Consider the following 12,284-nt stretch of genomic DNA (forward strand, 5'->3'; position numbering starts at 1 on the left):
TCAAACGCTATGTGAATTGTGATGTGAGTTTATAAAAATTGATTCCAAATAAACATTTAAAAAAAAAAAAGAAAAGAAATTGCAGGAGAGAAGAGGCAGGGAAAGAAACGAAAATCTGGCGGCGGATGCAGAAACCACACTGTCCACACTGAGACACCGAAACTCTCATCGTATATAAAGTGGACTGCTTGGCATTCGTGCAAATCCCTCACAATCAGATCCAACGGCTGACACCAAACCCCATTCGTGAAATCCAACGGCCACAAGAACGTCCGCGTTTACGAAACAAACCCAACCCATGTATCCTTCATCCTCTTAAGTTTAGTTATACCCTTCCACCGCGCCCCCGCTCTCTTTCTCTCTTTCTCTCTCTTCCCAATTTCCCCAGATTCACCTCTTTCTCTCTCTAAAACTAAAAAACCTCACTCCTCACCCGTTTCTGTTACAGAGAGAGAAAGTTTCTCTGTTATTGTTGTAACCGTTTCTTTCTTTTTTCAGTTAACAAGATGGAACAATCCAACGGTTCTGATTCGCCGCAGCAAAACCAACACAAACAACAGCAACCGTCGTCAGACAACCATCAACCGCAACAACCGAAGCAGCAACAACGGCAACATCCACCGGCCGTTGCGGTGCCGACGCAGCAGTGGATGCCGTATCCTGCGGCGGCCATGGTAATGCAGCACCACATGTTGCCGCCGCAGCACTACGCGCCGCCTCACTACGTGCCTTATCACCATCCCTACCACGCGCCGGCTCCACCTCCTCCGCCTCACGTGGCTCACCACAACCACCAGCAGCACCAGCATGGATCCGGCGGCGGTGAGAACAAGACGGTTTGGGTTGGAGATTTGCATCACTGGATGGATGAGAACTATCTCCATCGATGCTTCGCTTCCGCCGGAGAGGTCGTATCCATATTTTCCGTTAATTCTGTTATATTTTCAGAGAAAGCTATATATCTTTTTGGTTTTTTCTTTCTAACATATATCTTTTTGAGTTGATTTAGTAACGTGAAAGCTTTTACTTCAGTTGGTTATTTGGTGTGTATAATTTGTAATTTTTAAAATAGCTAAGCTTGGATTATAGCATGTAAATGCATTTAGTTGTGGTATTCTAATAGTTATGGTATTGATAATGAAGTATAATGATTTTTCATATAATTGATAGTTTAGAGAAAATATATATGTTAAAATGCAAATTTTCAAATAGTTGCTTGTGATGGTGTCTCTTAAGTTTTAATGGGTTATAGACTTATAGTATCTTTTATAAGCTGTCATTGTGCTTTGAAGCTTATCTCAGCCTTGAATCGAAGCAAACTTTGAAGCTTGTGTTGTCTTTGAAGTGGAGGGAGCTTTACTTTGTTTAATTTTTACTTTTATATGGCCTGTAAAACTGACATTCAATAAAAGAAAACCAAATTAATCTAAGGTTGGATGTAAGTGAAAAGAGTTTTACATTCACATTGCACGGAAGTTATGATGTAAGGTTGTATGCTTTATTTTACTCATTTTCATCAAGTACCGATTTCGTAATGTAATATTTTAAATTTAATATAGCAATGTAAATATTTTCGTGGAAATGAAGGTGTTGTGCATTTATTTGAACTAGTTTGCATATAAGAGTTTTCCCTTTGTAGAATACAGAAGGACCACACTCATTGATGATAAGTTCGGAATTTTTCTTATATTTAAAGATTAAAGTTTGAAGAATCTAGTGAAAAATGTAGATGTTGTTGCTGGTTTTTTTCTCTTTGTAGTGCATATTCATTCATATCTTAGTGCTTTAACATGATATTTATCTTGGTTGAAATTTTTTTATTATGATATTATTGAAGAGAGAGTCACAGAAATGTTATACACAAGAACAAAATGTTATATTAGAAGGAAGTATGCTTCACTCATACAAGTGCCTATACTAATCTTTGAAACTAGATCTTGTGCATTATTTAGTCTATTACTTAGATTACATAAAAAATATATCGGAACTAAGATTATATGTTTGTATGATTATATAACTTTGGAAAGGTGACACAGTCTCTACTTTGTTGCCGCTCTAGTTTGATGAAAATTAACTGGAATTTTGAAATCTTAACTTGTTTCAACATCAAATGCTTCTTGTTCTTCTCTTATGGCTTCATTTACAAACCCATAGTATTGCTTCTTTACTGTTACCATATGGTTTTGCAGATTTCATCCATCAAGGTTATTCGCAATAAGCAGACTGGTCTATCAGAGGGTTATGGATTTGTTGAATTTCATTCACATGCCACAGCTGAGAAGGTTTTACAGAGTTATGCTGGAATTTTGATGCCGAACACAGAGCAACCTTTCCGCCTGAACTGGGCAACATTTAGTACAGGAGAGAAGTCCTCAGACAATGTTCCTGATCTTTCTATTTTTGTAGGAGATTTAGCTGCAGATGTTACAGATAGTTTGTTGCATGAAACGTTTGCTAGTGTGTTTCCTTCTGTTAAAGCTGCAAAAGTTGTCTTTGATGCCAATACTGGCCGTTCAAAGGGCTATGGTTTCGTCAGGTTTGGAGATGATAGCGAGAGAACAAAAGCTATGACTCAAATGAATGGCGTTTACTGTTCTAGCAGGCCTATGCGTATTGGCGCTGCAACTCCAAGGAAATCATCTGGCCATCAAGGTATCCCAAATCACATTACTTGTTTCTGAGTTCTGGCATGGAATTTACTCTTTGGGGACTTTGAGAATTACATTCTTATTCTCATATAAGCAACAGTATTATGGTTGAATTGATGATTATCTCAATTTCTATTGACATGTCGTTCTGGAATCTAGATGGTGAATAAATGCCGTGACATGACTCCTATTTTGTATTTTAAGGAATGAACATTGAATTTATTTGCTGATTTATTAATAAACCACTTCTAATAAAGTGAGGCAAGCTCAAGTGTCAACGGTCTGCAGCATGGTATCTTTGTACATACTACTTAGTAGGAAAATAGAACTACTTGAATTCATTTTTTCATCAATTTGTTCTTATCTTCGTTTCCCATCACTTCAATTTGATTTTATAATAGAGATGTGCTCTTTTCTAAATTTGTTTATCCATTGCATGTTGCAACAAGAGTTTGAAATACCTGTACTGAATATATTCAAAATTTTCTGTTTCGTTTTATAGGAGGCCAGGCAAATGGCGCATCCAGCCAATCTGAAGCGGATTCTACAAACACAACTGTGAGTTTCCCACTCTGTTATTAGCTTTTGTATTTTAATGCTTTCTCCTAACCGATATTGTATGATAGATATTTGTTGGAGGACTCGACCCTAATGTTACAGATGAAGATCTTAGGCAGCAATTCTCTCAGTATGGTGAGATAGTATCTGTTAAGATACCTGTTGGAAAGGGGTGTGGTTTTGTCCAATTTGCAATCAGGTAAACTTTCTGGCACTCTCGAATCATTGCTTTTTCATGGAGCCAGAGAGGACATGTTGCCTATTCTCTTTATTTATGTAATAACTTCATATCATTCTGAACAACCACCTCTCCAGAAATAATGCTGAAGAGGCATTGCAGAAGCTAAATGGGACAGTGATTGGCAAGCAAACAGTTCGTCTTTCTTGGGGCCGTAATCCAGCAAATAAGCAGGCAATTTCCTCTTCGTGTACTCTCATGCATGTTCAAATAGATTTTCATGGCCAATAACTGTCTCAAGTCATATAGATTCAGTTAGTTTTTTATGCTAGCTGTCGAGGGCCTAACACAACCCTCCTCCTTTATCCTGGCTTGGGACTGGCTATGGAACATAGGTGGAAGATGCAAAATATAAAGACACTAAAAGAATAGGGGCAGAGAAAAAGTTGTTCTAAGACAGAGATTTTGTCTGCCTCTCTACCTGTATCTTTCTCGAGACAGGTTTCGTCTCCCGTATTTCTATCCTGGGGACAATCTCCAAATGTGGCCTTAGTCTGCTAGAACAAGTTTTTTTTTATGATTATCCATCTAGGAATACCATTTATTGCACCTAACTTAAGGGATGTGAACCTTTTTGGTCCTTGGCTGCTTATATCAACAAATTTGAAGTTTTCTGAATTCATTTTTAAAAATGTTATTACTTATTAGAACATTAGTGATACAATAGTACTGACTGGATTTTCTTCATGTTGTATGTCTTTAAATTGCATTTGTGATGATTCTCAATGGGTATTTCTTTGGAGAACAGTTTAGAATGGACTTTGGTGGCAACCATTGGAGTGGCACCTATTACGGAGCCCCTGTTTATGATGGTTATGGATATGCATTGCCTCCTCCTCATGATCCAAGCATATATGCTGCTGCCTACGCTGCTTACCCTATCTATGGAGGCCACCAACAACAAGTAAACTGAAGAAACAAAGTGCAACTGCAGGAGTAGCTCCTCTCACAAGTCACAACAACAGCATCATGCTTGAATGAGGAAAATTAACTCTTGATTTGTAACTTGCTTGATCTGTTGAAAATTCTGATAAGAACCCCCTCCTAATTGTGGAGTGGAGTTGAATTTTGGCATCCTGAAGTAGCACTTTAGGGATTAATTTAATGATATGATTACATTCATAGGAAAGTAACTATAATGAGGAACTTGTTTATTGGAATAATTTAAGTATGAAAGATTTGAGTGTGCTTGCTTGACATATTGTCTCTTCTTTGCTTTTGATAGCTTTTCTTCCTTTGCCAAATCAGTTGAATATTTGATTTCACAATTATTCAGATCCTACATATCATTCAATCATTCATTTTCGTCTTTTCTAAGAAACTTCAGGTTCTTTCATTGGAATTCGTGTGCATATTGGGTATGTTAAATATCCTTTGAAATAAGCAGTGAAATGAATTATTTATACTCTTTTTAAACACACAGTAGGAGCCATTCTATTTTTTGTTTATCTTTTCCCCCTGAATTAGGCATGAGACTTATCTACCAAGACTTCACATCAATTTTTTCCTAACCAATATACTTTAGAGAATTTTAATTCTTTGGTGGAAGTTCTCCATTGAGAAAATATGAGATCATGGTTAGAGCCCTCTGAGGTTGGTAGCTTGGAACAGTGTGCCCTGCTCCTCTTACAGTTACAAGAGTGAGCCCTTTATACCCAACAACATATCCTCCAACCTGCATATTTTGCATGTAATTATGTCACCTAATTGCAACCTCTAAGGTTCTATATAGACAAGGATAGATACATAATGGCCTATCAATATTAAAATAATGTTGATATATTATTAATTAATATAATTCTAAATTAATCACCTGATTGGCAGAATACCATGAACGCCAAGGTGTCTGTACTGGAAGTTTGAGGGCATTTATTGAATACCTAGATGAAGTTATGGGAACTCGACCATCTGTATCGCCACTGCATTACATTATTAAATAAACAACAACAACAACAATAAATAATGTCATACATGTAGCCAAGCCTTCATTAAATCATTGTATATCTTGAATTCAAGTAGTAAATGAAAACTAGTGTCTTACCTATAAATCCAGATGCTTATGTTACTTGATATTAATCTATTTATAGTTGGTAGAATACTTGCTGGACTATCCGTCCATCCCACCAGGCTGTGATTATGACAGATAAAAGGAATTCATGGAGTATAATTGATGTTGTGATTATGGCATTATTATGGGAGGTTTCTATTGAATCGAGAAATAGGTTTAATTGTCTATTTTTTCTTTTTATACAGTATATATAAGATTTTTTATAGATAACTCAAATGAACCAATTGGATACCTGCAAGAAGACCAATTTGTGGCTTTAGCATGAAGGGCCTTTTGAACTTCTGGGAGATTCAAGTAGGACTTTGTGTAATGATCAGAACAAGGGTCGAAATCATTGCCCTACAATGTTGGATATGGTTTCATTGACACATATAAAGCATGAAAGTTGAGATGTAATTAGAAGATGAAAGTTCTTTTTTGGTTTCCGACGGTATCCCAACCCGACAAGTCAAAAACTAATCCGTCGCGGATCTGAGCTCCATTTAAGGGACTGTCGCTGGCCAATGAGTTGCTGCATGCACAAGGCGGTATTCGAACCCCCAACATTTGCTTAAGCAGACGAGTGAACTGACCACTCGACCAACCCAAGTTGGTTATTAGAAGATGAAAGTTGTTTGGTCACAAATGATGAAAATAACTTGCCTAAATATATTAGTAATTACCGTACATTAAAAAAAATCACCTTTTTTTTTAATTAACCAATTAACATGAGATACTACAACTTACAGGAGATTTTGATGAAGATGAAGAATCACAAAGTGGAGCATATATGTTGTATATGTCAATATCACCAACTTCAACATCAGCCATGTTCATATATTTGATGCATTCATTAGAGAAATTACCGCTAACATAGTCACAATTTTTTTCAATTCCAGAATGTGATTCGTCAGAGCTTAGAGCATGTGACCAATAATAATCATACATACCCTTTGTACACAAATTATCATCTATCCATCCATTTCCAACCTGAAATACTATCAGTGTATTAAAATTAAATTCGTCGAATATAAATGTGTATGTGTGTGTTGAGTGTTGACTAACCGCAATTCCTTTTAAGTTGATAACTGTTTGATGATTTGACGCTGCAATGTTATTATATGAGAGAATAGTGTGAGCAAGCTGAGGGACATAATGGCCAGCATAGCTTTCTCCAGTTATGAAGAAGTCACGTGTTTTGTAGTGTGGGAATCTCTCAAGCCACTTCACAAGGAATGTGTAAGAATCCAAGGCGGTGATGCTGTCGCCAATTTTAGCATAGTCCGAGGAAGTTTTTGAATATGAAAATCCAACACCTGCTGGTGATTCTAGGAAAATCACGTTTGCAACTGCCATGTTTTACATACAACAAAACCATCCTTAGTTTTGATCTGTTATGAGTATGACTCTGGTCACTTAATAAACCCTGAAAACTCAGGTGAAATCGACTCACCTGAAGTTGATAATTGAGAGCCATTTGATGATTTAATTAAATTTTTATTTATCGGCTTTCAACTATCAACTTTTACTTAGTGAAGTCGACTGCACATGAATTTTCACTTTAAATTATTTTTAGTAAATATATTTTATTAATTTATGTATGTAAATTTTAAAGAATATGAATATAAATTATATTAATTTACGTGTATAAATTTTTAATAATTATAAGTATAAATTATATTTATTTTTTTGCAAAATCTTTATAAATATGAGTTTAAATTATTACTGGCCAAAACCGATAATATTTGCGCCATCTAGCATTATTCTATTATATTTATTTATCTAAAAATTTTAACGTTTAAAAGTGATTTTATAATATAGATCATCATTATTAAAATCGAATCATCAATTGAATCAACTAATTTATTGGGTCACTAAATCAATTGTCCAATCAACCTAGGAATCCTTGGTCGAACCATATGATAGGTTAATAATTATATAAATATATAAAATTAAAATCCAAATAATGAAAAAATACAACATTATTCTCTCTGTTTGGTAATCGGCTAATCGCTGTACATCAACTCAACATTCTGAGTCACACATATAGGAACAAATTTGATATGTAAATATTTGTTTTAATTTATTTTATTTATCCTAACAAACCGTGTGATATTAAAACAAGAGGAGAAAAAACAAAAACAAAAAAAGAAGAAGGAAAATTCAACCTTGCTAATAATAATGAATGCTTAGTTGCTTACCATTGTTCCATGCATATGGATTTCTGTAAAGTGTTCTTCCATCACTATTGATTCTAAAAGGTCCCAATTCTTCCATTGCTCCAAACCCCAGAGAAGAGCACCCTGGCCCTGCATATGCATTTTTCATGAACATATTATACATTGCCAGTTTTAGAGTGATATAGCTGTTATTTTCATTGATCTATCCCTCTTATAATTTTTTAAAAAAACGCTTAATATATGTATTAGTTAACAAATTTTATTATAAAATAATTAAATCTGAAAATATTATTATAAAATAATTTTTTTTAAGAAGAGATCAATTTGTGTCAGAAAATTTTAGGATAAAAAATTAAAATACTCGATCTAAAATTTTTTGAAAATTAATTTAAATATGTAATCAGTAAAATAATGCATGTAATAATATGGAATTTTTTTTTTCTCTTTGAAATAAGTAATTTAAAGTTAAGAGTATTCACTCAGACTTTTCCTCCATTTAAATTCTCCGAGTTATGTAGTATTCAAGTTGTTGTTGTTGAAAAAATCAATAAGGAATAGTTGATGTGATAATATTTAATATTTAATATTCAATTAAATTATATTTTACATCATTTTATTATAACTTTATCTAGCTATTATACATGTTGAAATTATATCTACCAAAGAATTTCTCTATGTGCACTTTTGTGGGCCTAAAGTCGGCTGATAATAACTATAGCCTTTTATTTTATTTTTATTCTTTTCTTTGTTTGCTGTGACAATAGACAATTAATATTGCCAAATATGACATTGAAAAGAGAGATTCTATAGTCCTATTCTTTATAAATACACATATATGAGTAGGGCATCAAATGGACCTAAATTCGTCAGGTGGATTTGTATAACTCGTTAAAAAAATTTTGGACGGACTAAAAATTTAAAATTATTATAATAAAAAAATTTGCTTAATTTGTACCGCTTAATACACATAAGTTTTGACGAATTTCAATTGGGTGGAATAGACTTGTCCGATAAACTTTTAATTTTACGATGATAATTTGATTTAGAATATTATTTTTGTGTTTGTATTTAAAATATTGTTTTACTTTAAATTATAATCTGAACAATATTTGATTGATATATTTGAATAATAGAGATTTAAATAATATTTAATTATATATTTTGAATAATATTTTATTTTTAACAATATTAATTTTATTATTTTATTTTAAAAAATTTGGTTAATAACTATATTTATTAGATATTTAAAATTATAAAAATTTTAATATTTATGAATTTAGAAATTATAAAGAAATATTTATTATTTAAATAATTATCTAAAGAATTTAGTTAGACAATAATGTAACAAATTTTATATTGTTAATACATTAAAACTGAATCTTAAATAAAGTCCACATATAAAAAAAATCATATTCCATTTAACATTAAACATGTGAATATTGATGCGATATTGAATAGCAAATATGTTTTACCAAAACTTTTCCAAAAAATAAAAACATTAAATTTTTTACCATGCATAATTTCTCAATTTCTAATTAATGATGCAAAAGCAGTGATGAGAGGCATATATAGAACCTCAAGAACCAATGAGAGATCCAATTGTGTGTGTGATCAATGGAGTCACACATATGCATTATCATGTTCTGTGGTAGACATTGATAATTGCTTTCGTGTTGGAATTCCATTAGCAATATTAATGGGTTCAAGTTAGGCCATAGATTAGGAATAATGAATCATGTAATCAAATAGTAACAATTAGCTTAGTGGTGGAATAACATTTTTTTATATATATTTATCTTATGTTTGAGTTAACATTAATTAATTTTTTATTTTTTCCATTACTAATATTTGCTTCCTAATATTCTCCAAAATTATATTGTTATTTTTTTTTTGTTTTCCACAGTATCCCCCAACCCGACAGGTTAAGGACTAATCCGTCGCGGTACTGAGCTCTATTTAAGGGTTTGTCGCTGGCCAATGGGTTGCTGCATGCACCCCCGACACTTGTTTAAGCGAACTAGTGAGCTAATCACTAGACCAACCCAACTTGGTTATATTGTTATTTTTTATTATGATATAACAACTCATCAATCATCATGGTTGTGTTTCCGTGTTTGGTTAAGGAATATTTGGAGTGGGGTCACTAACTATCCTATTCAAGAATCAAAACTATTCAATCCTCATCATATATGTTTTTTTTAGTGGAAATTCATTTGCAGTAAATTTTACTTAAAGTTAATACTTAAGAGTCGTTAGATCATTTGAGTGATTTAACTAAATTTTTATCTAACGGCTCTCGGCTATTAATTTCACGTGAAGTCACCTGAGTTTTCACCTTTTTTTTAAATATATATTATTAACTTAAAGAATTTAATTTTGATAGACTATTAGTGTAAAATAATTTTACACGTACTTCTAATTACATAATGTTATATTAGTAAAAATAACTATTTTTCACATTAATTACGTAAATTATCATAAAAAAAACGGATGTAAGATTTACGACTATATAAAATGTTTTACATTGTCAATACATTAAAATTAAACTCTTGCCTTAATTCAAAGTAGTAAATATACATTATTAAACTAAGTTATTGACAGTTAAAATTGGATGAAACATATACCTCCATTGAGCCATAGAAGAAGAGGGTTGGTGGAAGAATTTTGAGGTGACTCAACAAAGTAGTAGAAGAGTGCTTTCCCTTTGTTTGCATCAAGAGTTATATAGCCAGCATATTGATCAAAATCCACTCCTTCAGGTTGTCCTGGTAGACCTTCAACTTTATCATCTTCTTTAAGCTTAGATTGTTCATCATCATCATCATCAACATGTAGTTGTGGAAGATGAGAATGGAAAGCTTCCAATGATGATGATGATGATGGATTGTTGTTATTATTATTTTGAGACCTCTTTGAATGAATGAACTTAGAGAGGTGTTCACCTTGTTGGTTAGGATTGGCCTTGCATGTGATGATGATGATGGACAAATTCATGAACAAAAGTAGTTTCAAAGATATCATCATAAGATTCATCTCTTCTCTTTATGTTATGTTGGAGTAAGTGTACTGTGTATTGTTTCTTGTGTTATATGTTAACTTCAATCATATACATATATGGTGGCTATATAAGTTTGATAATATTTAAAAAATATTCTAAAAGTTTAGAATAATATTGTATTATATTAATATTAAAAATACTTTTAATTTAAAAAATAAAATTAAAAAATATGATCTCAATTTAAAATGTTAACAAAGTTATATAATAATCACTATAGCATAATAATATATTCTATTATATATTATTTTATATTATTATTCAATCATATATATATTAATTATTATAGTTAATTCTCTAATTTAGTATTTAAAAAGTCTTTTATTTAAATTGTTGAACGGGAATCATTGAGTAAAATAATATTTTTATATTGTTAATTAATACATAATAATTAAATAATTAATCAAATCTCAACTTTATTTTTTATTATTTTAAAGAGTTACATATAAAGTTAATTAGTTATATCAATTTAGTTTAAACTATTTTATCGATTATAAAAATAATATTTAAAGATTGAACTCTAAATATTTTGTACATACAGTTTTGATATTATGTCATAAAATTACTTCTCCTAAAAATTTAAGGTAATAAGAAGAGATAATATAAATAGTTATATCCTATATTCCTTCTTAAATAAGAATTTTTTTTGAATTTATTTAATTTTTACATAAAATTCTTTTTTTTCTTGTTATTTTTAACTAAATTATATATCGCATATCACTTTTATTAATTTTATAAAGAACGAATAAAAGTCTGACTTAGTAGTGTTTATAATGGCAAAAAATCCTTAATTAATTAGGTATTGCACATTATTTTAACCAATTCAGATGTTCAGCATAGGGGTGCACAGATCCGGCCCGGCCCGAAGACCCGGCCTGGTCCCGAACACTTTAAGAACTAATTTAGAGTAATTTTATCGGGTTTAGGGTCGGGTACGGGTCTCAAAAATAGACCCGGTCATTATTTCGGGTCGGGTACGGGCCATAGCTCGGGTCACCCGAAGTCGGCCCGGTGGTCCGGTCATCATACACAATTAATATTTTGTGTTATTAGTGATGGATCATGACTATTCTTACGTGGAATTTAAGTATTGTAAACCTTAATATTTTGTGTTATTAGTCATTATAAGACTATAAGTTAATGTTTTATGTTTAGAATGCATAAGATTTTAGACTAATACATAAGATTGTGTTATTTGTATTGATTTAAATATTTGGTATTATTAGACAATATTAGTATTGATTGTGGTTATGCTTTAATATTGATTGTGGTTATGCTTTAATTTTGAAGAATGGTTGGTTCTTGTTATATTTTTCTAAGTGAATTTTACCATGTTAACTAATGGTTCCAGCCTTGGAAATTTAGATATTTTTACATGCTAGTTTACAAGAAGTTATCAACGTAATGTAATGTTAACGGCCTGGTTTTCACCCGGTTTTTACCCGGTATAATTGTGGCCCGAAAGTATATTGGTTTCATCGGGTTTAGGGTCGGGTTCGGATCTAATAAATAGACCCGGTGTATATTTCGGGTCGGATCTGGACCACATCAAACCCGG

At 32.1% G+C, this 12,284-nt stretch overlaps 2 protein-coding genes across 4 annotated transcripts; one reads left to right on the forward strand and one right to left on the reverse strand.

Moving 5' to 3' along the window:
• The first annotated feature begins 155 nt into the window (after positions 1-155).
• Positions 156-4,641, forward strand: LOC107495791 (polyadenylate-binding protein RBP47C). The gene is made up of 6 exons (XM_016116971.3): positions 156-908; positions 2,190-2,652; positions 3,151-3,206; positions 3,275-3,405; positions 3,522-3,618; positions 4,193-4,641. The coding sequence occupies exons 1-6, from the start codon at positions 507-509 to the stop codon at positions 4,355-4,357; spliced, it is 1,314 nt and encodes a 437-aa protein (XP_015972457.1). The 5' UTR covers positions 156-506; the 3' UTR covers positions 4,358-4,641.
• Positions 4,642-4,817: 176 nt separating this feature from the next.
• Positions 4,818-10,754, reverse strand: LOC107495790 (serine carboxypeptidase 1). Of its 3 annotated transcripts, XM_016116970.3 has the most exons (9): positions 10,614-10,754; positions 10,296-10,436; positions 7,693-7,800; positions 6,557-6,840; positions 6,239-6,481; positions 5,745-5,851; positions 5,486-5,572; positions 5,258-5,363; positions 4,818-5,119 (listed from the first exon to the last, which is right to left on the reverse strand). In XM_016116970.3, the coding sequence occupies exons 1-9, from the start codon at positions 10,702-10,704 to the stop codon at positions 4,976-4,978; spliced, it is 1,311 nt and encodes a 436-aa protein (XP_015972456.1). In that variant the 5' UTR covers positions 10,705-10,754; the 3' UTR covers positions 4,818-4,975. The 3 variants fall into 3 exon arrangements, with proteins under 3 accessions (XP_015972456.1, XP_015972453.1, XP_015972454.1); XM_016116967.3 differs by having other exon boundaries at positions 10,296-10,754; XM_016116968.3 differs by lacking the exon at positions 5,486-5,572 and having other exon boundaries at positions 10,296-10,754.
• Between the last annotated feature and the right edge of the window lie 1,530 nt (positions 10,755-12,284).

This window comes from Arachis duranensis, chromosome 6, assembly GCF_000817695.3.
Source record: "Arachis duranensis cultivar V14167 chromosome 6, aradu.V14167.gnm2.J7QH, whole genome shotgun sequence".
NCBI classification, from domain to species: Eukaryota; Viridiplantae; Streptophyta; class Magnoliopsida; order Fabales; family Fabaceae; genus Arachis; species Arachis duranensis.